The 26,890-nt window shown below is 41.2% G+C and overlaps 1 protein-coding gene across 4 annotated transcripts in view; it reads right to left on the bottom strand.

Moving 5' to 3' along the window:
* The window catches only part of LOC117413052 (collagen alpha-1(XVI) chain-like), a 48,997-nt gene extending 22,343 nt beyond the window's left edge, over nt 1–26,654 (bottom strand). For 2 of the 4 annotated variants that reach the window (XM_058997325.1, XM_058997328.1), the window contains exons 1-24: nt 26,284–26,654; nt 23,263–23,382; nt 18,277–18,351; nt 17,648–17,765; nt 15,119–15,242; nt 14,683–14,958; nt 14,157–14,237; nt 13,745–13,882; nt 9,278–9,313; nt 6,308–6,334; nt 6,141–6,203; nt 5,699–5,740; nt 4,458–4,502; nt 4,153–4,194; nt 3,920–3,982; nt 3,268–3,312; nt 2,827–2,922; nt 2,382–2,420; nt 2,248–2,292; nt 1,752–1,787; nt 1,216–1,338; nt 833–868; nt 526–561; nt 122–241 (exon numbers count right to left, since the gene is read on the bottom strand). In XM_058997325.1, the coding sequence (XP_058853308.1) occupies nt 122–241; nt 526–561; nt 833–868; nt 1,216–1,338; nt 1,752–1,787; nt 2,248–2,292; nt 2,382–2,420; nt 2,827–2,922; nt 3,268–3,312; nt 3,920–3,982; nt 4,153–4,194; nt 4,458–4,502; nt 5,699–5,740; nt 6,141–6,203; nt 6,308–6,334; nt 9,278–9,313; nt 13,745–13,882; nt 14,157–14,237; nt 14,683–14,958; nt 15,119–15,242; nt 17,648–17,765; nt 18,277–18,351; nt 23,263–23,344 (1,788 nt within the window). In that variant the 5' untranslated portion in view covers nt 23,345–23,382; nt 26,284–26,654. The remainder of the gene's footprint in view (nt 1–121; nt 242–525; nt 562–832; nt 869–1,215; nt 1,339–1,751; nt 1,788–2,247; nt 2,293–2,381; nt 2,421–2,826; nt 2,923–3,267; nt 3,313–3,919; nt 3,983–4,152; nt 4,195–4,457; nt 4,503–5,698; nt 5,741–6,140; nt 6,204–6,307; nt 6,335–9,277; nt 9,314–13,744; nt 13,883–14,156; nt 14,238–14,682; nt 14,959–15,118; nt 15,243–17,647; nt 17,766–18,276; nt 18,352–23,262; nt 23,383–26,283) is intronic. The other 2 variants (XM_058997327.1, XM_058997326.1) reach the window with 2 other exon arrangements.
* Nucleotides 26,655–26,890: the final 236 nt, after the last annotated feature.

The following is a 26,890-nucleotide window of genomic DNA, read 5'->3' as shown; positions in this document are numbered from 1 at the left end:
GCAGCAGTGCCCCCCACCTGGGATTGAACCCACAACCCTCTGGTTAAGAGTCCAGAGCCCTAACCACTACTCCACACTGCTGCCCTACTTCTAGCCACTAGAGGGAACCCTGGATACTCACCGGCAGTCCTCTCTCTCCCTGCCCCGCCTCTCCTTTCTCTCCTTTGGGTCCTGGTTTCCCTGACGACAGCAGATTGGCAGGTAACACGTTGATGGTGGGACACCCCTCGCAGGCCTCTCCCTACAGAAGCCAAAAACAAATAACAAACAAGATCTGACATTTAAAAACGAATCAGGAAAGGTACATCACCAGCTAAAGAATCTGCTTGAAAATACAACACAGGGATCCATCTAAGAAGTGTCACAGAGGTCATGAAAGAGAGCAAGCCCTACGCAGGTCTTCAGGAATGGTATGTATTTTGAGTTCATATTTGAACAATATAGGGGTATGCTATTTTTTCATGGTGCTACGACATCCACCCCTTATAAATATACCCAAAAAATAAAAAACAACATTGTTTTTACCTTTTCACCTTTAAGACCTGCTGTTCCCAAATCCCCCTAAAAGAGAAGAAACATTCAGCTTTAGTGCTGGAACTGAAGACCCTCTCCCTCCACCCTCCCCAAAATTTCGCTTCTATGGTCTATCCAGCTGGTTGACAGAGCTGCCATGTCCAGCTGAAGGACAGCTTGTATGCAGTCTCGGCACCTGAAGTCGTCAACCAAATATCTCCTAAATCATGGTAAACCCATTTCGGTATGGTTCGGGTTTCATTTTCCGGCTTCGTGCACACATACACCCACATTGGGAATTAAATATATGCAGAAGTACCTTATCACCCTTTTTTCCATTAAGGCCAGCCGGTCCCTAAAAGACAAAAGAAACATATAATTGCTAAACAATGTTTATTGTTTTTTTTTTATTTCATTTTGATAAATTAAAAATTGGCCATTTACCAAAAAACACTTTGGTCAGAAGTTTTTCAAACCCCTGTCTGACCTAAGAGAATGTTTCTAAACAGTTCTTAAAAAAAAGAGGTTCTTTCTATTTTAATGAACTGGAACCCTGGTCTACAGGTTTAAAGACCAACACGATATCAGTGTGCTGTGCCGAAGAGCCAGGCTCCACTAGCGAAGCAGAAAGACGCCCGCTGCTCTTACTCAGCTCAGTCAGTGCAGAGAGTTTACTACCAGGGCATCCCTGTGAAAGCTCACCGGTAAACCAGGCTCTCCACTCCCTGGAGCTCCAGGCTCTCCTTTGGGCCCGCTCTTCCCCTGCAGAGCGATCACGTCCTGGAACCCTTTGGGAATGCTGGGGCACACCTCACACGGCTCCCCCTGGTGGGATGGAGGAGTAAGATCCGTCAGGAGAGGGAGAGAAGAACCATGGCCATGGTCAATCGTATCATACGAATACTTGTTTCTATACTTGTTTAAACTTGAATAAATAAAACAATTAGATGAATATGACATTTATTTATGTGACTATAGTAATATAAAATAAATAAAGCTACCATTGCACAGCAGTTTGGGTCATTCCTGGTTTATTGTTTAAAAACACACTTGAGCTTGTTATCTACACACTAAGGCTAAACAGCAGAACGGATCAGACAGCTATGTAGGAACTTATTTCCATCCATTTGAGCTCTTTAATGTTTTTACATTACATTGGAAGTTACTAACAAAAATACCAAATCATAAAATCACTGCATGCTGTTAAAATCCTCTAAATCACACTTTCAACAGCTCACCTTGGCTCCTTTCGAACCCCCTGGGCCACGAGGTCCCTGTATTAAAGAGAATAATACAATAACAGATAGATATAGTGATGAGATCAGACACAGCCCATTGGAAATACAAAGTCTAATATAAAACAACCCCATCCAAATACTGAGATCCTGAATCCACCTGCAAGATAGCTGACACCAGTTTTCAGTTCAGCTCTTTTGACTGGACTCGATAATGTACGGTATAATGTGATGGGTTAAGCACATATACACACAGACCAGGCATGTACAGAAACTAGGACCAGAGGACACAGTTGGAAATTAAGTGGACTCAGGACAGAGGGAAGGAGACACTTCTTCACAGAGAGTGGTGAGGGGATGGAATGGGCTACCCAAAAGTTCTGAGATCAATCGGCTACTAGGAACCAGATGAGCTTCGATGGGCCGAATGGCATCCTCTCTGATGCTCTGAGTGATATGATGAAAGATAGTAATGTCTGTTTGTCTGTGCCCTACTCACAGGATCGCCATGGTTACCATCCCGGCCTGGAACTCCAGAATCACCCTGCAATGAGACTCCAGGTCAGCTTCCAGGCAGGATAGCAGAGATACATCATCTTACAAAATAACAAACAATCTTGAAATATAACTCACCTTGTTTCCTTTCAGCCCTGGCAGACCCCCTGGACTCCCCTAAATAAATAAAAAGAAATTCACTGCTTAACTGTTAGATTGTTTTTTTCCAGGACTGTAAGTAATTGTGATCTTGTGATTTATAACGTACAATAAATGTTAGCCTAGTGTGGTGTTTAACAAGAATTCATTTTAAACAGTGCTTTGAATGACTTGAAATGTCTTTATAGCTACTTGAATTAATTAACATTTGTTGTTTAAGTAACTGACGTTAATTTAAATATACAAAAAAAAAAAACTTGCTTATATATTAAAAAAAGGAACATTTATGCGGTAAATAAGATACTGCCGTCTTCTTTCTTCCTAGTAATTTAAATCATTCTTTCAACGTATCCTGTAACAGCATACAACTGAAAGGTTTGCTTGCAAGGAACGCAGAATTCTATACACAGCAAGCACTACTCACCGGAGGTCCAGGCTCTCCCATTCCAGGGGGTCCTGGGGGCCCGGGGGGTCCCGACTCTCCTGCTAACCCCTCTGGTCCGACCAGCCCCGGCTGACCCTGAAGAATCAAGAGCAGCGTTCAGTGGGGCCCACTAGGGCGGCGCTATGTGCTTCAGCACATGTGAGGTCAGCTTGCTTGGGGTATATCGCCACCTAGTGGGATTTTCCCTCAATTGCAAAAATTTGTTTGTGGTACATTTGAGAGCGATTTGAGTATCACAAGGAAGAAACTGACAATTTGGATGATGTAAACATTAAACACTGTTTCGTGTACTTCGCTGAATAAAAATAAGAAAGTTAGAATCATTTTTATATGTGTGGGACACCTTGTATCTTAAAGGATTCGATTTTACATTGCATTTTAAGGATCTGCAGCCTTCTACAGCAGACACAGTGGTCTTACCTTCTGACCTTTGGGGCCGACAACACAGATCTCTCCCGGGCGACCCTGCTCAGAGAAAAGACAGCATTGTTAAATCTAGCCGATAAAAATTGGCAAGATATTTGCAGAGATAAAAAAAAAAAAGTATCTTCAGTGTTTTTGTTTGACATGTTTATTTATTGAAAATGAAGGTCCATTCCTATATTCCCACACAGATTACAGATATCAGATTTATGGCAATCCCAATATTGATCCGTCCTAATATACAGTTTGATCATCAATAAAAAGTCTCTGGCTTGTCAGTGGTCTGACATTGATGACTTTATCATTTGAACAGACTGTTTAATGGAATGACCCTGTGTTCACAGTGTCTCTAACTACATACAGCACAACAAACCCTGCAAACCCCTGGGATTCATTGATACAGTGTAAACAGCAACAGATCCGAACCTGCCCCTAAAGCCTGTACAATAAGGGAACAAGCACATCATCTCTAGGGGATGCACGGGAATATCAACACATTGTAAAGTGATACCTACCTGTAGTGCCATCTTAATGCATTCACAATACGTGTGCTTTGTATGGCTGGACAGTTCTCAGTTGTTTTTGTTTCAATTTGATTTTGCCAGGCTTTCTAACCAGCTTACTTCTGAAAAGACTCAGAGGCACTTACGTCATTCCCCGATTGTCCTGCTGGTCCCTGTTTACCAGGGTCCCCCTTGTCCCCTTTATCACCCTGAATATGAGAGAGAGAGAGAGAGAGAGAGAGAGAGAGAGAGAGAGAGAGAGAGAGAGAGAGAGAGAGAGAGAGAGAGAGAGAGAGCGAGAGAGAAAGCAGGTTAAACATCGTGCTGCTACATTGTTACATGATGCATTGAGAACTACGCCTTTCATTTTTGTAATTACCGTGGATCCCTTTGATCCAGTAGACCCCAATCCCATTGGGCCCTGCAATTACCAAAACAGAGTCACTGCATTGTACTTGAAAGGAGGTAAGTGTCTGCAGGTTTTACAATCTGCATCGATTTAACAATGGGTCAGTAACGGTGTAGTTAAATACAACTCTATTTTCAAGTGTATCCATTATTATTATTATTAGTAGTATTCTTTTTTCTTTTAAACAGAAACTTATTTTATATTCGAGAGGGGCTGACCCTTCTGAAAGTGCCCCCTGCCGAAAACTAAAACCCAACGATGAGTGTTGAACATACCATGTCCCCCTTGGCTCCCTTTTCACCCTTCGGTCCCTCAGAACACTGAAACAGAGGCACAGTTACTGTTCAGAACACTGAAACAGAGGCACAGTTACTGTTCAGAACACTGAAACAGAGGCACAGTTACTGTTCAGAACACTGAAACAGAGGCACAGTTACTGTTCAGAACACTGAAACAGAGGCACAGTTACTGTTCAGAACACTGAAACAGAGGCACAGTTACTGTTCAGAGCACTGAAACAGAGGCACAGTTACTGTTCAGAACGCTGAAACAGAGGCACAGTTACTGTTCAGAACGCTGAAACAGAGGCACAGTTACTGTTCAGAACGCTGAAACAGAGGCGCAGTTACTGTTCAGAACACTGAAACAGAGGCACAGTTACTGTTCAGAGCACTGAAACAGAGGCACAGTTACTGTTCAGAACGCTGAAACAGAGGCACAGTTACTGTTCAGAACACTGAAACAGAGGCACAGTTACTGTTCAGAACGCTGAAACAGAGGCACAGTTACTGTTCAGAACGCTGAAACAGAGGCACAGTTACTGTTCAGAACACTGAAACAGAGGCACAGTTACTGTTCAGAACGCTGAAACAGAGGCACAGTTACTGTTCAGAGCACTGAAACAGAGGCAGTTACTGTTCAGAACGCTGAAACAGAGGCACAGTTACTGTTCAGAGCACTGAAACAGAGGCACAGTTACTGTTCAGAACGCTGAAACAGAGGCACAGTTACTGTTCAGAACGCTGAAACAGAGGCACAGTTACTGTTCAGAACGCTGAAACAGAGGCACAGTTACTGTTCAGAACGCTGAAACAGAGGCGCAGTTACTGTAACACACTACACTAGCTTCCACTGGATCTGTATTATTTACTGCTTCTGAGCAAAGGAAACCAGGCAGTTTAGCATGCAAAGACTCCTGTTGTAATTAAACCTCCAGCAAATGGATGGCCGAGGTACCTCAACATAGGAAACGTTGATTTATTTGCAACAATAAAACGTTCTGGTATGGGGGAGGTATCGGTGTGTGCGATCAGTCTCGCCCTTTTAAATCATCATCATCATGATCAACCTCAATGCTTCCATCTCCAGCTAGAAGAGAAAGCTTTTCCGCTGCCACTAAAATGTAATGTGATTTTATTGCAAAGGGGCAGGATTATACTGCTCCACCCACATACACTACTAAAAGAGAACTGATCACAGCACGAACCGCTTTCTTCATGGTAACTGTATTACTTACAGAGCCCGTGGTACCTTCAGAGGTGCCTACACAGTCCGAGCCCTAATGAAACAAACACAAGAAAATATGATGAGACATTCAGAGAGCAGCAGGCTCTATTAATCTCAATGCTCATGAGATATGTTTTCGCTTACTGGTGTAGCTTCCATGCTTTTATAGATACGTATGCAAAGGGACAATATTAGAATCATACATAATTCAGTGGCCCTGCCTAGCTAAATGCAAACCCTGTATAGAAGATGCACCTTGGTACTTTAGCTGAATGTGCCAGCACTAAATAACGAACTGAAAGAAACTAGAAGGATATCAAAAGCCATCAATATAAACAGACTGATGGATTTTTAAGGACCTGTATTCTACTGCAAGGGGGATTCAATCCATATTCATAAACAGCAACAGAGCAGGAATGTGCTTGAAGACTTTTTATTTCCATTGTTCTTACCTGGTCTCCTTTCTCCCCTTTCATTCCATGCATCCCAGTTACCCCGCGATCCCCCTTCTCAGCCTGAAACAAGACACACACCGGTGTTGCTATAGCCTGCCCGGGTCTCAATCACTGAAACATTTGACAGTGCCTGTAGAAACTGTGCCTGTGGATAATGGACTCACCTTCACAATGCGCTGGGCATTTTCATCCTGAAATACAGCAAAACAACATCTACCATTCAGTACAGCCAAGCAGATACACACGTGCACATAGTGCAAGTGAAATCATTTCAAACCGGGACCAAATTCAATTGAATAAATGAACGCTGACCATTCAATAATGTTAAGGCAAATTTAAAGAAAGGACTATTGAACGATGATAGACGGATTTCATGCAAAATGCTAAAAGGGGTTCTGCGTGGGATACGTGAATCACACAAGGAATTTGCAAGGAGGTTTTGTGCCTGGGATTCTTCCTTAACCTTACACATTTCTTGCTTTAAATTGCATGTTATGAGCCTGCGTGTCTTGCTTACAGTAAATGCATATCTTATTTGAATTTGCTCTTATTTCCACTGACTTTATTGTATTTCATAACTGCTCTTATCTGTAATGTGATATTTTGTAGGTGCCATTTTGTAACAACTATAAGTCACCCTGGATAAGGGCGTCTGCTAAGAAATAAATAAATAAATAAATAAATAAATAAATAAATAAATAATAATAATACTCCAGTATTACAAGAGGACTAGTTAGAACGTTGCTCATGCTAAAGGGATTTTGGAAAACAGGGTTAAAAAGCCTTGGTTTGCATCTCTCTTTTAATTAGCACTATAAACTGTGAAAGGTTATGCAAAACATTAAGCAGGAAATTGAAAGTCTATTTTGGCAAAGTATATCGTGTTGCTCTTTCGGCTATTTGCTTACTTCGTCTGGTAGAGGAGCAGATAATTAACTCCGCTGGGATGCCCAGAACTTTTAAAAGCAGTTTTCCCTCCTCTGATTTATAGAGATTTAGTTAAAAGCTTCTCTCCTCTCTCTTCCTCTCGTTACATTTCTATAAATTTGCTCAGCCCTGATATTTATTGTGACACTATAATTGCTAGTTGGTCTGCTTTAATGATCCAGCCAAATGATATCTGACTATGCCCCCAGACATCTACTATTGGAAAGGACTCCACTGCTGCAGAATGAACACAATCCAGCTATCCGGATTCTTTTTCTGAGCTTGAAAGCACTACATCTTCAGCATTACATGCTTGCTCTTTAATTAGGAAAGCAATGCTCATGAGTCTAACTTTTACCATACAATGCGAGTTCAGTAACCTTGTGCTTTAATTGCACACCACGAAAGTTTAGGTGCGTTTGACTGTATCAATAGTTTTTTCTTTTTTATAACAACACTATTTAGGCGTTCTGGTAACAGCCAGTCCTGGGTTTTAAAAATGACCTTTTTATTACATTTGCAATCGTTCTCAGTGGAGTCGATACACAGACCCTGAGTTTTACAGTTTTTACTCGTATAACCTTGGAAAGTGCTTTCAACTTGACTTCTAAATGATTCTGCATGTCTTCAATCTGCTAACTATTTCCATGGCAACCCAGAGCCTTTACTTTGATCTCTCCGATCAAAAACAAAGCCCCCTGTGTTTATGCAATCTAATTTACCATCCAGTCCGCCTTGAGCTTGCAGGGTCAGATATGGGAATAACTAACAGAATCTAAAAATCAAAACCTTCAGATATGCCTTTCATTTATCTGGAGAAATCACCTGCTATGTGAACAATGCCATTCTGTTACAAGCTTAAACATTTATATTTCATCACTGTGATAGAAACAATGTATGATAATGTGTAGGGTTACTATATGAGTCCGTGTACACTAGGACAGTTTGGGGCAGTTCAGGCTTTTCATCTCGCATCGCAATGCATTGTGGTACGTTTTTTTACCTGTCTCAGGTACCTTTCACAGCAGGACTACACTTACCAGAATGCATTGGGGTGTGAGTTGAAAAGCCTGAACTGTCCCGTACTGTACACATAGTACAGTCCTATAGTAACCCTAACAACGTGCAATTATTCCATTACTTGGCAAGAACAGCACCCCTCTGTGGTAAAGCAGAAAACTGGACCACTGGTCACCTCTTCAGCCCAGAGTATCCAGTTCTGAGCACCACGAGTGTTGTTTCTCAATCATGTTCAATTGTTCATCAACAACCCAATTAGTAGCATCTCAAATATTGCTGCCCAACAGAGCAAGAAAAACCACCACAATGTACAGCCAGATCCACAAAAAAACAAATGCATTAGTAACGTCAAATATCAAATGACTTGAAAGGTCTAGTAATTTGGTTTGAAATTACTATTTCCTATCCTTCATTAGCTTCCACGACCTCACTTGATTTTTTTCTATCTAATCTACAATTCTCTGGCATGTCTGTGAAGGTAGTGCAGTACAAAGATGTTCTAATGCATGACAAGAGCCTTTTATTTCAGGGAAGCTGAATAGCAATGCATGTGTTGTGCGGAAGTCTGACTGGGCAGGAACTCTCTATGTGCAGCAGTGAAAGTGTTGGGGAATCTAATTGGTGCGGACCAACATTGGCCTTTGAGAGAGAGGGGGGAATTATTGAGGTGGCACCAGTGCATAGCTCTGACTAAACACACATCTGAGTAATAAATTGGATACATAAATGGAAACACAAGACATTTATTAGGAGTGCATCATTTGACAGCGCTGTATTCACGTCTCAGTCTCAGACCAGCAGCAGCAGACGTCACTGCTAACCGTTATCAGCGTGAAAGATGAGCTCGCAGGTCAGGCATTCCTCCAGCATCAGCTCGCAGGCTGATTAGTGAGAGTGCAGCGAGGTGGGCAGGTTCCCTACCCTGGGGGTCGGTCACTACGGGGTCAAAGAGACAGCCCCCCCTGTAAATCACACAGGTGGGAGGACAAGCACTGAACACCAAGGCAGAAAGAGAGAGTTGGAAAAAAAAATTTTAAAAAAAAGGGGGGACATCATGAGTCGACAATAACAAATGATACCAAAACCAGACCAAATTAAACTTCGAGTAACAGAGACAGACAGGCAGACAGACAGACAGGCAGACAGACAGGCAGGCAGGCAGACAGGCAGGCAGTTTTCATACTCACATTTTGCTCTTTTATTCCTTGAGCACAGCCGGCACACTGCAAACAAACAATAACATTTCATTTCACTCAATGTAGTACACAATACCTTTACACAATTTATCAAGTATTTCTGCAAAAGTTCTCATCTGGTGCAGATTCAGATGTTCCGTTTCCAGAACACCTGGAACAGCTATTTAAAATGATCAGTTAAAGCCATTTAACCTCTCTTCTAGTCTTTATATGGGGTCATAAGGAAGATGAAAACGCATGATGAGAGGAATACCCCCCTGCCCCTCACACCATATATAGCAATGGAAAAAAAAAACATTCAAGGAAAAATATTTATTTTTTGCCCCAAACTACTTCATTTTATATTTTTTTCTGTTTTCAATATTTAATGCACGAAAAAGAAAAAAAAAAAAAACATTTAGCTCTCAACCCAAATTGCACTCCCACATCCTAATTAAACGTTTATACAGCTTCTCTCCAAAACTAGGAAGCTCAGCCCTGCGCAGACAGCTTCAAACTTACTGCAGAACACCTAACATCTCACCCTCACTTCCCTGAACGAGGTTTCAGATACTAACGCTGGACAGCTTTGCCGTGGGCACCAGTGGTCAACTGGATATAATTTTTACATGGCAGGCGGTTGCAGCTACAATATAATAATAATTGTACCACATCCCGATTGGAGAGGCTCAACTTGTAATGACACGCAAACACTAAGGAATACCAGAGAGACGGCAGATGCAGACATGCCAGATAGTTTTAAGAAAACACCTGCGTCTGAAAAGACTCTGCATAGAAACACACCAACCTCTTTTAAAATAATCGAGTTTTCACATGCCGCCGTCAGCCAACTTTAGCCAAACAACAGTTAACAGAAGACTTCATGGAAAACTCATTGTGTATTGTAGACCGTTTCCACTGTTGTTTACTCAAAGAACTGGCAGGCTCGCTGCTTGGGACCAGTTTCTAACAGAATTTCCTAAAGCAGCCTATAATTAGAAATATCTTAGTAATACCATTCCCAGCTCACAAGAATGTCAGCTGTGTTTTATTTCATGCCATTTCTTTCAATTGAAAGCTTGCAAAAGACAGTTATCAAATGGCTGTGTACTTTAGATACATGCAAGCTCTGTATTTCACTTCCATTCTCTCCGATTGCCCAGCAGTTAAGGGATATATTTTATGCTTGATTATATTTTGCCCTTCCAGACCATGGGACGTTTATTTTTTTATTTTTTGGTGATAAGGTCTAATTTACTTATTCTTAGATTTTTAAAGGCATTCAAAAATACCTTTCAATAATTATTAGATATTTTGCCCAGCTCCAGCTAAACCATTCATACTTGGCTGAGGGAGAGAGTTGTTCAGTCTTCATGCATCAACCCTGCCCTGGACTGGAGAGCACACATCTGAACCCACTGAGCCACTAAACACCTTTATTCAACTTATTCCATGAGCTGGATTTTGCCATTACAGTTCCTCACAAGGATTCTGTTTCAGTGCTGAATGTGTGTCTCTGTGTCTGTGTCTCTCTCTGTCTCTCTCTCTCCCTCTCTCTCAGTGCTCCCCTAGCCCTCCACCAACCAGATGAAAGTATTGTCTCCATAGCAACGTGCTCCATTAAAACACTAGATACTGTATCTGCGGTTCATTTCAGCTAAGCTCTTCAATAATCTCCACTGATAAGTCAGAAATGCATCCATGTGATTTCACATGGGAAATAAGTATGGCAGCTTCAGGGAGGTGGAGCTTTTCAAGCTCTAGGGGGTGCTGTGCACTTAACTTTCACAGTAGGTCAAATCTCTTTTCGAGCAGTGTACAAAATGCCTTGGACACCCCAAAAAACAAACACAAAAAAACAGTGAGGCGGTTATTTCAATTGATTTAAAACAATTTGTTAAAATGACCAGTAGTGGGCAACAGAGGCATCAAAATCTGAGAAGCTATCAGCTGTGGGATTTACTAAATGTATTATTGTATTATAGAATGAATATATTGTGACAATGTGAAGGGTGATGATACAGAATCTACAAGCATGCCTCTGATGTTTTTGAAAGGCACACAGCTCTGCTCAGACTGTAGCTGAGATCAGTCTCTCAGAACAGCCAGGTGTGCTGACATCACAAAGACAGGCGGGATCAGTCTCTCAGAACAGCCAGGTGTGCTGACATCACAAAGACAGACGGGATCAGTCTCTCAGAACAGCCAGGTGTGCTGACATCACAAAGACAGGCGGGATCAGTCTCTCAGAACAGCCAGGTGTGCTGACATCACAAAGACAGGTGGGGCCGGGGGATAAGCAGGCAGGAAGGCTCCACCTTATCTCCATCCTCTCCTTGCACACCAGCCTCCCCTGATCACTGAACCTCCTCCAGGGAACGGCCACAGCGACACGCATGAACACAGGGTGTGCTTTCAGCACTGCCAGCGAGAAACTCTTAACTGTATGAAAACACTACCCTGATCAGGTTTCATTAAACAACATGAAGCACAGTTCCAAAATGAGGTCATTCTTCATTCCAAAAGCATTCATCAATAAATCAATTAAATACAATGAAATCACCAGCATTGCAATGCTTACATAAATGTAATGTGCATAAATAACGCTAGGATAAATACATATGCGTTATAAAGTGTTCATACAGTACGTCAGTTTGATTGGCTTTTTATGTGTTTAATTCTGTACTTGCCAGCAGCTGTTTGGGAGTATTATCTTGTCAGACCTCAGAAGCTCAGCAGGTTCAGGTCAGTATTTACATTGGAGACCTTGAATGAGCACTAGCTGAGCTGCAGTGTATGAACCGTCTCATTAGGGGGCGCTGTTTCTATCTTAGGCTGGAATTCAACCATTAGGGTGTTAGGGGGCGCTGTTGTGTTTAAACATCAGGAGGCAACTGTACCCAAGGAGCTTGCCATTGATGTTAAAACTATAATGAACTAATTATTATGGAATAAAACATTTTATTTGACAAAATCTGTTCTTTTAACTACAGAATTCTAATAAATGGTGTTCCATGCTTACTAACTAGCCCAGCAATGCTAATATGCTTTCAGGAGATTTTGTAATGTATTTATTTTTTAAAGAAAGTATACCAGTATCTTTAACTAACAAAGGAAGGATGAACTACAATAACACACACACACACACACACACGGTAAACAGATTAGCCGAGTCATTTGAAACAAAGCTATTTTAAACATTTAAAATTAAAAACAGAACAAAAAAACGCACTTTGTTTGAAAGCATAGAGTAGAAAGGCTAAATGTTATTTCTCCTGCTCTTCTGCTCATACTGCTGACGTGTGCTAATGCCTCCTTGGGTTTATCTTAAGTATCTGCGGTCAGATTTTGGCACGGATCCCAAACTTACCCTGCATCATCTATGTGAACATGAAGACCGAATCTGGCATTCGCTCTGAATTTTAAAGAAGCTCAACACATGAAAAAACTTGCTCTTCAAAATGCCATGGAAACTATGCCACTGTATATTCAGAGCTGGACGACAAATTAGATACAGGGTAGTTTAAATAAGGACAACACTCGTCACAGCAGCTTATTTTATATAAATCCCTCTTAAAAGGCAAAGGACGTCTTTCTAAACTAAATACAGGATGAGCAATTACTGTTGGCAGCTGTATCCAGCACACACATGGAATAAATCTGTTTGTAGGTTATGTATCTTGAACCTGTGTATTGTCCATTAAAAAAAAAAAAAGTATAATCCCTTTTTAGTTCCTTGTCTGCAGATTTGAGAGGCTTAACAAAAAAGATACTGTGGGGCATATCTTCATGTACTCCAGTGTTTTAGTAATATCATTGAAGGTCTCTCAAGTCGTTTGTTTCTCATATGTCATCAACATTAAGGCAGAATTTTATCCTTTCAAAAACTAGGAGTTAAAAGACAAAATAATAATTATAATTTGTATACGAATGCTTCTACTACAACTATTAATAGCCCATCTGAGCATGAAATGAAACAGCAGGAGTATCTGACCCGCCTCCCCCCTCTCTCTCTCTCTCTCTCAGTAGTTTCATCAGCATGGTCCCTGGCAGTCAGCCAGACATCCAGGTCACGGTGGCAGTGCTAATGAAGCTGTAGTTCCCTTGCTGACTAAAGCCGATACTGTGTGACACTCCTCATCTGCTGTATCACTCACACACTCCACTTACTGGAGTGTTAGATTCTCAATCTGCAAGTCTCACTCACGCATTCACGCATGAAATAAAAAAATACAAAAATCGCTCACATGGTTGTCTGAATGAGTTGCTGCTCCCTCAAGCAGTATTTTTTTTTCCCCTTATCCAGTAAGGAAAGAATCTAGACTCGAGTTTGATCATGTAATCTGTACAACCCAGTCTGTCTGTCTTTCACATGCTCACTAACTCGTGTCCCCTGAATATTAGAATATTAGCCAGTATAGTTGGTATAGTATTGAATTAACCTCCTGATCATCTCAAAAATACCCCCTTCTCCCTTACCTGGCTCCTGATCTCGCTCTCCTCTAGACAGAAGCAGCGGGTGTACACTTTGCCCTCTTGTTGGGGGGCGATCTCGATCAGGTTAGATTTGGGGCTCACCTCAGCTTCCCGACGGCTTTTGGAGACATCAGGGGGACACTGCCGGAGAAGAGAACATGTCAGCAGATCATCATCAAACTAGGTACATGAACTGAACTGTACTGCGATTGCTACACCCACTGCAAAAAGATCAATCCAGCATGGCATGCCGTACAGCAAGGCTGGAATTGCATTTTTCAACATTAACAAGCAGTCGGCCACACCTTAGCTGTACTAGACATACTCCCGGAGGCATCAGGCTCCAAGCTGTGGGATGGGAGTCTGATCTGTCTCTGATCTGTTTTGTTCTCTGCAATGAGAGCAGTGTGCTTACCCTCGCCCCTGGGATCTCACAGCACGCTTCCTGGATGGCCAGGGCAGGGTCACAGTAGATGGTGATCTGCTGAATATCAAACTGAGCAGGGGGAGAAGACACGAGAGAGCAATTAACAAACAACGCTTAACAATCACTGCAGCGCTCCAGTGAGCAACAAGACAAAGATGAGTTACAAACTAAACATATCCGTGATATATAAGTGATTATTCACGGACTCCAATAAAGCACTCCAATAACCTTGGACAACTTTATCTAACATAGTCCAATCAGGCTCTGTGGAATCTAACATACACTGCCTGAGTAAATAGATTTTGCATGTAGGGCGATATTAATATTAATTAATGAAGTTTAAAATGCTATAATTAGCAAATAAAACTCGTTTAGGGGTTGGTTTCAGCAACCGACTGCATACACTGTTGGATAAGCCAGCTGTGATCAAATCAACCCTTAACAAGATACTAAGAAAATGTTAAAATAAATCTAGTATAAAGCCGTGACTAAAAAAACGTTGCGCTGCACCTACTTCCACGGGTGTGCCATCCTCCGCTCGTAGCCCAATCAGGGTGTGTCCCTCAGGCTCCACCCCCTGCCTCTCGCCCAATGGCTTGGTCTCGATGGAGCTGCAGTCCACGTGCACCGCCGCCACACCCTTCTGCACGCTCAGCGCGATCTTGTGCCACTTGAGATCGAAGAGGGAGGCCACGCCATCGCCACTGAACACACAACCCACATATTCCTCGTGCGCGCCGCGGGCTCGCAGCTCCAGACTGCGCTCAGGACCATTGATGCCAAGCGAGATCTGGAGAGAGAGAGAGAGAGACTGGACTATCTAACTTTAGCTTGGGTACAGCAGTCAAAGAGTAGCGCTAATCAGGGTCTATGAAAGCAAATGCATGTGTAAAAAGGGAAGAAGACTTTTAATGAGACGGCAACGGCAGTGTCCAGTTATCTGTCCTCACCTGCGGGTATCCCTGCGCGTCGGAGATCTGGAAGACGTACAGGTTCTCCTTCACCGTCTTCTTCTTCAGCAGCAGCGTGGTGACCAGAGTGAACTCAGCAGGCAGGCCGTGGGGGAATACCTGGCTGAGAGAGGCACAGAGAGAGAAACCGGTGAAGGGTCTCACTGAGATACAGGCTGGGAATGCCACCCTTGTGAATGACTCCCATAGTAAAAGCATAGCAAAGTGTAATCACACAGAGTAACCATGGCAAAGCAGAGATATGCACGCTAAAGAAGTACAGCCAAGCATATTAATAAACATGGCAAGCCAGGATAAACTATGGTAAATGCATAGCATAACCATGGGACAACTGCAAAAATACCATGCAAAAATACAGTGTTTTTTTCTACAAGCATTTACACAAGGTAAACGATTTGTAAAATCTAAACACATCAATGCAAGATCTTCACGAAACAGTATACTTTTTTAAACTTTTAGTAAATTTACTGCGGCCTCTAGGAATTTTATTTTCGTTTGTCTTTTAAAAGGCAGAACCTTTTCCGGCCCTAATTATCAGCAATAGGAACCAATAAATTCAATGACAGACGACGACGTCTAGTCGATATGCTTGTCATTGAATTTGTGTCGTTTATTTTAGCAAATGTTATGCATTCGGCATTATCGAGTGTTTAATAGTTATGGATGAGAGTAATAAACAGAGCTAACGGCCTTAGGCTGAGAGCACTCTAGAAATGAAATCGAAATGATTTAACAACAGCCTCCAGTGTTTGGATAATCATAATGAAGACTTATAGGATCCTGTCACTACATGCCTTTTAAGAAAAGTGAGTATTCAGCTTCAACAATAAAACGACTGGAACTGAACGATGCTCAGTAGGAAGCTATTTGCCGTGGTGCCCTTCAGTTTAAATTGGTCTTGTTTTACAGAACACCTTTTTGAAATTCTTTCCATCGCAAGCTCCGACAAGCTCCCGTTTAATTTGAGGAAGAAAACTGACTTTAAAATTTGAATGCGATTACCCAGTTCTCCTAGGCTGTCACATTTCATTCTCTGCCTCTGATTCACTGCAATAAATCTCCAAGACATGTTACAACACAACGAAGGACGGTGCCCAACGCAGCCGCATTCTACAGGAGCAGGAACGTGGGTTAGGAGAGTTGTCTCAGCTGAGATTGTTGCAGATTTTAACCCAGGTTCTTCATAAACAGATACAACCTTCATTCACGATTAAGTGAATGTTTGTTCTGTCCCTACTGCAGCCAACCTAATTTGTTCACCTCTCCCAATCAGCACCACCCCCTCCCCCACTCTCAGCTCCTAAGGTGAGATTGCCCCAGATGCAAAGGTTCAGCGAGAAGCCGTCTGGGTTCACTTCCTGGCATTTCTCTGACTAGCTCAGACATATATCCCACAGCTGAGGTCAATAGGGCAGCCCTTTATTATCCAGAGATCTACTGGAAGAACAGAAGCATAGTGTTCTAGAACTCTCCGGTTGAGAGACAAAGTGTTAAAATCCAGGTGGCTAAGTGAGGCAGGGTTCATGCTCCGCCCAAGGAAAATAACTTGTGTAGAAAAGTTACATTCTGGAGAGAGGAATCTCTTAAAATAAAAAAAATAAAATAGCAAATACAGTATACTAGCGCTAAACTGAAGTGAGCTGTAACCCACACCTTGCTATCACAATGAAATGCATGCGGATAGCAGCTTCAGAAACGTCCATATCGTTATTCTGTGAAAAGTATATATATATAAAAAGTATCACAACCATAAAACAAAGAGCAGGCAAATGCTTTCTTTTGTTTCTTTTCTGTGTACTCGGAAACGCTGCCATTTTGTCTCAGTTGTTTATTCTCTTTGCGTTCTCAATTCCCAGCTCTTCCGTAACCCTATCTAAACCCTGTCCTCAAGACTTGACCCAGGAAGCAGTTTAGTCCCTGTTGTTGTGGCTGTTTCTCAGTGAGAAGACCAGCCTTCCAGGGCCTAAATGAATGCAGTCTGTCATGTCACGGTTTTGCCACAGGAAATGGCTTTCCTACTTCACTTGGCAGGTAAAGGTGGCCAATGGAAACCAATGTTGGTTGATTTTGGAACAGCCTTTCCTACTCACTTACAGAAGAACAAAAAAAAAAAAACACTCCTAAAAATGGACTGCTAGAAAAAAAAAGGGATTTGCACACGTGAAATATAAGGTCCAGAGCCACCAAACAGTCTCCTGCAATGCCATGGCTCCGCAGCTCATACATCCCAGCGGTTTGGGTATCACTGTATCATGCTCTGCTCAGTGATTAATCAGCTTTTCATTTTCCACACCAGCGCTACACCCTTGGGGCTCTTTATACAGTTGGTGGTATTAATAATTGAACACTTGCATTCTACAGCAGTGTTATAGTGTTAAGCTGTGCACATGCTTAACTCGAACTGGAAATGCAAGAACATAACTGGAGGAAAGCCGAGTCATTTTAATGGGATCCAGTGCTTTCACCCCTCTCCCCTGAACCCTTGACGCCCCTTCCACGCAGACTCACGCAGTGGGCTTGATAAGCGGCAGTCTCCCAAGCCGTAAGATCAGCGGCCCCCCGGGGTTGCGGATCTTCTTTATCTCTGGGGTCTTCAACAGAGAGAACCTTCTGACAATGTTAAATCCTGCAGGAGGGAGCAAAAAACAAAAACACAAACAAAATAATGAAATCCCTTCATTCACAATGAAATCCCTTCATTCTTCAACAGAGAGAATCTTCTGACGATGTTAAATCCTGCAGGAGGGAGCAAAAAACTAACAAAATAATGAAATCCCTTCATTCACAAAATACTACTGAATACTAAAAGAACATTGAGTATGAGGACAGGGCACTAGTAAGTTAGCTGGAAAGACAAAATCAGAGCATCAGTAACCCTAACCACCAGGATTCACCTTGAATGCACAGACTCCTGGACAGATTCCTCCACAGACCACAAGAGTATGCAATACGTTGTGCTAATGATTGGTTTGAAATTGGTTCTCTAGATATATGTAATACTCTACAGTATGATGTATGGAGATACAGCTGCTTCCTCTCTTTCCCTGTCACTGGTGACATGTTTTCCTAGTGGGATATACCTGGTACATAGGTATTTAGACTTTCCAAACAAAAGCAAAAGTTAAAAAGTATTTTACCTGTGGTGTTTACATGTGGTTCATTGGTTCGTGAGAACTTCCATCCTTCTACCTGCAAGCTGGGACACTGAACACCTGCAAAGGAACAGAAGAGATTGTCTATATAGCTGGACCAAGAAAGACTTCAAAACGCTGGTCTCCAACCTGCCACCGCACTGTAGATTAACTTGCTGTATTTATTTTTAAGTGGTAAAAAAAGCATATTTACACTATTCTTTCAGTTGACAGGGAACTACATATTACACGGCAATGGGTACATTTCCGTGGAAAAAAATACAGCCATAACCGAAAAACATCTCACTGCAATAGAAAGTGTTTGCAAATACCAATTTGACAAAAACATTTTAACCTAGGTTCTTTTTTGCTCTACTGTAAAGCTGAGTGTGTGTATATATGGGAATACCAAATACAATACAATACAAATGTTCTGGCTCCTGTGAACTAAAAGTTCGGCATCTTCTGATCTGTTTATAGGAGATGTTTTTCGGTTATTGGGAAACTTATCTACTTGAGACAGAAAACAAATTGTCTATAAAAAAAAGAAAGAAAAATCACAGTGCTCAGACATGCAACAGATTGCTGCCTTGCTGTTTTTCTCTCTCACAGCTGGCGAGGGAGGCAGCCTCTATCAAAATAATCACAATTGTTCTGAATCATCCCAGTTTCCAGACACACTTTGACAACATCAGAGATACACCAATGTCATGATGACTTGATAAGCTAGTGAAAACGATTTCATGAATAAATAAGAAGATGTGACTTGGTTAATAAGAGGCACTCTAGCTCAGTTCACGACGCTCAGGAGAGCGTGTTTATGGCGGTGTGCTTCGTTACAGGTGGAATAGAAACGCTTTAGCATCTGCGAGTCACAAAGAAGTTGCAATCTATTCCCTCAAGGGTATTTCTGAAAAGCAGTATTGAAAATAAGACACTTTAAAAGAAAGCACAGGAAACCTTTAGTTTCAGACCGTGTTGATTTGTTGATTCGCAGAATACAACAGCATTTGACATGGCGAGGCCTTTGCAGCCACAGTCCCTCAGTGCACTCAAAGACAGTGAGTTTCTGCATGTGCTAGTGAGAGCTGCACTTTTCTACTTTTTATTGTTCCTATAAACAGATCAGAAAATGCCGAACTTTTAGTTCACAGGAGCCAGAACATTTGTATTGTATTGTATTTGGTATGCCATCAAAATGGTTTTATTCTGTTAAAAAATGTGCTTTCGCCCTTAACTTGAGTTTCTTTCTTGTCTCTCACCACTTCCTAAAGGTTCTACAGTACTTGTTGTTGTAATAGCTTTATTAATTATTAGTAATTATTAATTTCCTTTCTGAAATGGACGACACGCTTGCAGCTAGAGTTTATATACCACTTCCTATCTGGCAGAGTTCTGGTGCACAGAGGCAGTAATATTCTGGTTACTACTGCTGGCAAACGGAATGTCATCTTTATGATAGCTTCCTGGAGCAAAGGGCACCGGAGCCAAACCTCTTAATTTGATTACACGACTCGAAATTTCAGAGTACTGTTTGATTTCTGCAGCAGAGGCCCTGGCTAGATGCTTGACCCTGAAACACAGCTGAAGTAGCTGATCGCTGCTAACGGCATTTGTGATACAAAACAGGGCGGTATGCCACGATTTCTGAACCCATCACACTGATAAAAACACTAGTCTTTGTTAGGAGGCTTTGAAAAAAGGCAAGAATAATCTCACTAACTTAATAAGTTATTCAGAACAAGTCAGAAACCTGTAGCATTTTTGGTCAAAACACCATGATTTCACAAATTGAAAGTATGCAAGGACCTGGAATTTGGTGGGCTTTGTTTCAGACGGTGATTAAAAAAAACATCCTTGATAACTGTGATGCTAACCCTGACACTACAGGGAAAGCTGTTTTTACTGGGGGCATCATTTACAAACCGAGAGAAGAATTAGGGTTTGTCTATTGGAATGGCTGTATCACAAAAGGATTACTTTGAAGCTGCAATATTTTAATTCAGTTTGTGATTGTATTACGCAATCCCTTGAAAAGTACCCTGAAAGTGGAGATAAACAAAGCCACAAATCTGAGAAGAAGTCTGTGCTACAAATCACTGTTGTTATTCTGCAAGGCTTAAAAAGAACCCAGAATTAAGCCAAGATGTTTTATATCCCCAAGCTTCACCTTACAGATGTGTTCAGGCTTTCCACAAACGGGTGACGAGGCTGTTATCGGACATCAATCCCCTTTGCTTGTCAAATCGTTTGCAGAATTGGCCCCCCACTTTTAGTGGTACTTCAGATCCCAGTTGACACGCATCATCCCAACCAAACAAGTTGAAATAAATGATGTTAAATGGCCAGCGTCCCAATGTTCTGTGGATGTTTGCCTCGTCAACCTTGGCAATAGGATTTTTTAAAGTTTTTTTTGTTGTATTTTTAGCAAGACTTTTCCAATTCGTTCTCCCCTTCAAATAACTTCCACAACTGCACAGTACTGACCACGAGCAAGCATGAGGTTCTAGGATGCGGCACACACACAGAGGGGGAGGATTTTTCTATTTCTTCGTTTTCATCCATGATCCTGATTGACTGTGTCTCGTGTGTTTGTTTAAATAAAGCAAGTGCAGTTTCTTTTTTTTGTATTTCTGTATTTATTTTAGTTAGTCTAGATACATATATGTCAGTCTAGTTCTATGCAAGTTTCCACAACCTCCTATCTTTTCAGTACAAAATGATAATTCACGCCATTATTATACCTGTAGTTTTCAGTTATGCTAAGGCTCTCCAACTCAATTCTATTTGATCTGGTCCCCCCCCTTTCTGTAGCTCTGTTTACCTAACCTCTGGGTGAACCTTGTGATCTATATATAGCTACTGGGAAGCAATGCCGAGCACAGAATCTAATCAAGATCTGCATCTAGTTAAAGTATGCACATACAGGGATGAACAGGAGAGAACACCCACCTGCCACAACACTAGGAATCGGAACAAAACCAAGTCACGGGTGAACAAAACCACTCGCCCTGAACCCAGTCCTTCTGTTCAGGACCATCTTGTTGAGGCCTGCTAAAATGTTCAGGTGCCTGCTACAAGCTTGCCAAAACCCTCAAACACCACAACCTACCAAGACGCAGCAGCAAGGTCAGCCACCTACACGCTTGGGGCCCTGTCTTATGATCACGTAAAGGGTCTATGATCAACCAGCTATGGAATACTTGCAAACCCAATGTGAAGAACATCCAAATTGCAATGCTAAGATGATCAATCTGTTGGCCATAAAAAAGGACCTCTATGAAACCTATTTTAATCAACATTGTTCATAGTATTGTTTTATTACAGTCTGGGATATTCTGCTACTGCTCTCCAGACCTTTTCCAACTGTGGTCTGCAGTAGCCAAGGATGAAATCCAATCCTAGACCTACCCTGCCAGGAATCCTTTTACTCTGAAGTCTCTGCACTTCAAGCATCCAGACTCTGATGAGACACTGCTGCTATAGTTGCATCACTCTGCCATCTTGTTTTCTCCTGCCTTTCCCCCCCCAGTTTGGTCCCATTAGACAGCAAGTTTTTATCACCTGGGCGTTTCAAAGCTTTTCTAATTGGGCAATGACATTTACTGTCCAGAAAGAGGACCCAATGCTTTCTGCTCAGTAGACAATTTGACCAGTTACCGTATAGGTCTCTGCATGCAATAGCACACTGTTGCTTTTTTTGGAATCAAAGGACTTCATATCTGTATATGGTTTCCTGGCACAGGGGTTAATGGGTACGTACAATCCTTTCATTTGTGTCAGGGTACAGTAACATTTATTACAGGTCACCTGGGTGTCCGTTAATCATGTTGCTATTGTATTTGCTGGAAATAAAGAAATACCTCCTAGTAAGCATTTAATTCAGCAGGCAACGCTTTGCTCAGTCTGGCGCAGACCAAACACTGGGTTAGAAATTCTACCAATGTGCCAGATCGTATTACCTCACTTCCCGTCATGGAAACCTCAAAGCACAGCCTCACACCTTCCCTGCAGATGGAGCAGACCTCAAACACTCACTGCTGTCAAAGAACAAACCACTGCCTATTGCTTAACCTCGATACCTGAAACAAATCATTAAAAACCCAAACTACTAATTATAAGGAAATGCATTTTACAATTCTATTAACTTTTTGGATGGGGGTAAATGGACGATGACAATGATGTATTAATATGTATAGTGTGGAGTAGTGGTTAGGGCTCTGGACTCTTGACCGGAGGGTTGTGGGTTCAAGCCCCAGTGGGGGACACTGCTGTTGTACCCTTGAGCAAGGTACTTTACCTAGATTGCTCCAATAAAAACCCAACTGTATAAATGGGTAATTATATGTAAAAATAATGTGATATCTGTATAATGTGAAATCTTGTAACAATTGTAAGTCACCCTGGATAAGGGTGTCTGCTAAGAAATCATATATTATATATATATATATATATATATATATATATATATATATATATATATATATATATATGTTTATGTTTATTTCTGTTTTTCCTTGCTTTAAATTGTACACAATTCTCAGATTCTAAAATTACTAAAACACACAGGGCATGCAAGCTATACCACAGTAATAATTGTCCTTACTGTGAAGTCAAAATTCTTTATATTAAGAAATAATCCATTCAAGATTCATTTTTGTAATGGATACAAGATGCATGCCAGTAAAATACGCAAACGAACTTGGATAGACACATTAATCCAAAAGCATGTATCAGCATTGGCTTGCAGAAAAGAATCCAGAAGGAATCTACTTTGACTCCAAACTTATTTAGCTAAATAAAGGCTCCCCGCAAAGTAATCCATTTTGGATTCTAAAACAATACAGAAATGACAAAGAACTCAAAGATGCTGCAGAGCTGAAATGAATGCAACATAAATGCAGGACTCATAATGAATGCAAGTTGGTGGAAAGTCTGCAAAAGACATTTTGATCATTTATAGCAGGACCACACCAGGATGCGTTAATATACCTGTTCTGGTTGCTAGTAAACCTCCCCTGCATGTGTGTATAGTGCCGACTATCCACAGTGCTGACAGCCAGGTAATCCACATGGTCTAGTGCGCCTGTCCACACAGAGACAAATCTCCACCTGGAAAAGCAACAGGAAACGAAATATTTAGACAAAAACACAATAAATCATGTCACAGAAAAGGAGCTGCCAAGAAGACGGGCCTTTTCAGCAGAGATTTTGTTATGGTTCCAGGTAAACCTGGAAAACAAAACAGAAACAGAACTGTTGATCGTTTACTTCATAGGACTGTAATCAAGTGTCTGAAGTTGTTAAAGGGGGTTTATAATGCTTATTGGCTGCAGTATGTAAATGTAGGAGTTCAAACTGGCTGTCTGGGTATTGATCTGCTGTGAACGATAGATAGATAGATAGACAGATAGATAGATAGATAGATAGATAGATAGATAGATATTTAAACATTTGCATATTTAAAAAGACACACATGGGTGCTCCATAACATCATTACAAAGCAGAAGAACTGTGCTCTGAAACCTGTGCAACACATATATGCTTCCCCTAAAACCTTCCTTTCAGGAGCAATATTTTACTGCAATATTAAGCATGGGAAGAAATGCTCAAAGCATTATAAAGAATCAGACAGGATTGGACAGTCAACAGGTAAGCAGGTAAGCAATGAAAGGAAAACAAAAAAAACTGTAGCATCCATACGGCAGCAGGCAGTGAAAGGAGAACTAAAGCCAATTCAAAAAGCAGGTAGGGCATTTCATCTCAAAAACACCTGCCTCTTATGAACTGACAAAATATTAAAAACAGAAAGAGCGAAACCATTCTTAATAATAAAGGCTGTCTGTTTAAATCAAAGTGCTATGGTAATGTTCCTATTTCAAATAAAACTGCTGTCAAAACTACATAACAAGACCACATGGGACCTATTATAAAGCAGAACAGAGGTTTAGAGACAAATTAAGATTAAATTAGTCTATTAGTGAGAGAGAGAGAGAGAGAGAGAGAGAGAGAGAGAGAGAGAGAGAGAGTGTTCTTTAGGTAGCAGTTCAGTTTTCCATCGCCTCTGAATTTGGATAAACCACAGCAAGCCGACACCAGGAAGCCATGACCATGCCAGACACGTGCTGCGTACCAGCCCACACCCTGAATGCTGTCTCTGCACAACCATGCTGTGTGCTTGAGATCCCGGGGTCTGATACTAAATCTATTCAAACTGCCTCTCCTGCACTTTGCCAATGAATAATCTCTGCTGGGTGTACTGCTTTCCCCTTTTGCAGATCTTTAGATGCTCAGAGTTGAAGCTGATCGAAGGGGTGGTGGAGATGGTGTCAGTAGGTCTACAGAAAGAGTACAGGCTATAATTATAGAATTCTGCAAAGCCACCAAAACCCACATAGCAATCCAATACAGCATCCCATGTAATTCAATACCACCCACATTACAAGTGGCATTGCAGTCAGCTGAAAGTGTATCATGGCACCGAATAAGAGAACAGGGATGTAAATACGACTCCGATTGCATAGCAGTTTCACCCATTCCAGGTTTTTCAATGTACCTGATTAGCCCCAATGTATAGATAAGAAGCTCGGGTGTGTCTTATTAAAAACTCTATATAAAACCAGGAGTGGATCAAACTGCTATGTAATGGGAGTCTTATTTCCACCCCCAGAGAACAACAATAAAATAATCAAAGTCACATTCAGCCATTCTAACCGCTTCGGAGTAGTGTACCACAATCATGCTCCATATTACACTATAATATCCAATACGATCACTGGTGTGAAAGTTTACTGCACACTTCTAGTTTAGCCTTCTGTGAGCACATTAGAAATCCGACTTTGTTGGCTTGCCAGTTTGTTTCTTTTATCTCACCCTGTTAACTAAAAGGGGGCACTACACCTTTAAGGGGGACCAGTCTCTTAATACCTGGGCGTATACAGTGCGAATTGTTCTTTCCAAACCCACCCCCAACCCACACCGCCAACAGCTGTGCAAACGTCACCGCGTTCCAGGAGCTCTGAACACTGAACGCATTATGCGACGTACAGGTGTTTACTGCAGCTCCGGACATGTGTTCTTTTTAACTTCAAATGAGTCTTATTATTCAGTGGATCGCAGTACTGTATACATGACCCCTATATACATGCCATACCTTAACCAACCACAAGAGGGCTATGAAGTAAACTAAAAGAAACGTCTAAGTGTTGGCTTCAGAAGACGCACACATTTCTAACTACAATGCATTCCTCTAAAATCCATATAAACACTATTGCTAGTTAAGCGTAACTATTAAATACCCATTTAGACTTCCTAATATGTGCATGCAATGTAAGCTAATACGTGTTACCAAAAGCAGATTTGTTTTGGTTGCCCTGTGTATTAGTTTGTAGCAGGTTAATAAGCATTACAGAGTTTATAATTCTAATATGTTAAAAATAAACCGTATTGTATCATTGACATCTATTTATGCACTGTAAGGTTTTAGTATCAATGTTTTTGTATTTATTATTCAACAGTGTAAACAGTTGAATACAAAAAGTAAATATGATTAATTCAACTAATTAGCTGCATGTATTCAAATAGCCTCATATATCAATTCAGCAATATGCTAAAATGCACACGGCTACTGCGTCCTGACTGCAGCTGTTCAAACAGTTAAACTTATCAATGCATTAAAAAGAAAAGAAAAGAAAAGAAAAAACATCTATATAACCGTTCAGCCTGGCAGCCCTTTATGATTTAATTATTTTAGAGTTAGGAGATGCATCGATTTCCACCTTCTTAATTGGTTACGCTTTGTTAAAACCGAGGAATGTGTTTATCGCTACTACTTACTAGACGTTAATAAGCTAACAACGGTTCAGCTAATACAGTTTACAACACGGGCTTTTTTTCATTAGAATTATTCTTTTTAAATCAGATTTTAATTGCTTAGAGGTACAGTGTTAGTTTGAGGATCGTTATCATTCAACTGAAAAAACCTACACATTTTTTTAGAGATAAAATACATACCTATAGGCAATTAAGTGATCAATCCAAATGCAAGTACGTCCACATTGATGCCAAGTTAGTAAACAAACTGCTCTGAGTCAGATTCTCTGGTTGTAAAAGTTCCCCGAGTGAAAGTTTGCCGTGCTAAAGAGATCAGAGCTGAGCCTCGCTGCCTTGCCCAACTTTTGTTCCTGCCCTGTTGTTTTAAACTTTTTTCCCCCGTCTCCTTGCAGCGGGGAGATCTCCTTAAAGGCGTAGTGACATCACCTGCCTCGGGGTTGGAAAATGTATTGTGGCGTTTTCTTTGTTAACTTTAAGCATAACTTCAAAGAGCTGTATCTTTTAGGACGGGTACGTTAGTGCTTCAAGGTGCCATTCATAGATATGCGCTTCTTTTACGGAATCTTAAGCCTCTTTTATTGTTTGGGCACGCTTTTTTTGTTGGTGGTTGAAGTCCATTAAAAAGATGGTTAATCTATACAGTTGCCTATGTATAGTAAGCGGTATGTAATAGGACATAATGCAAATTAATATTCTAAAATCGTATTATAGTGCTCAAACTTTGCACAGTTGTTATATTAAAGGAAAACAATGTATTTATTACATGTTATTTTTGTACAGGAAACCA

Source organism: Acipenser ruthenus, chromosome 23, assembly GCF_902713425.1.
Source record: "Acipenser ruthenus chromosome 23, fAciRut3.2 maternal haplotype, whole genome shotgun sequence".
In the NCBI taxonomy this organism is placed as follows: Eukaryota; Metazoa; Chordata; class Actinopteri; order Acipenseriformes; family Acipenseridae; genus Acipenser; species Acipenser ruthenus.
Note: the sequence above shows the minus strand (reverse complement) of the source record. Positions and strands in the feature narration are given on the sequence as shown.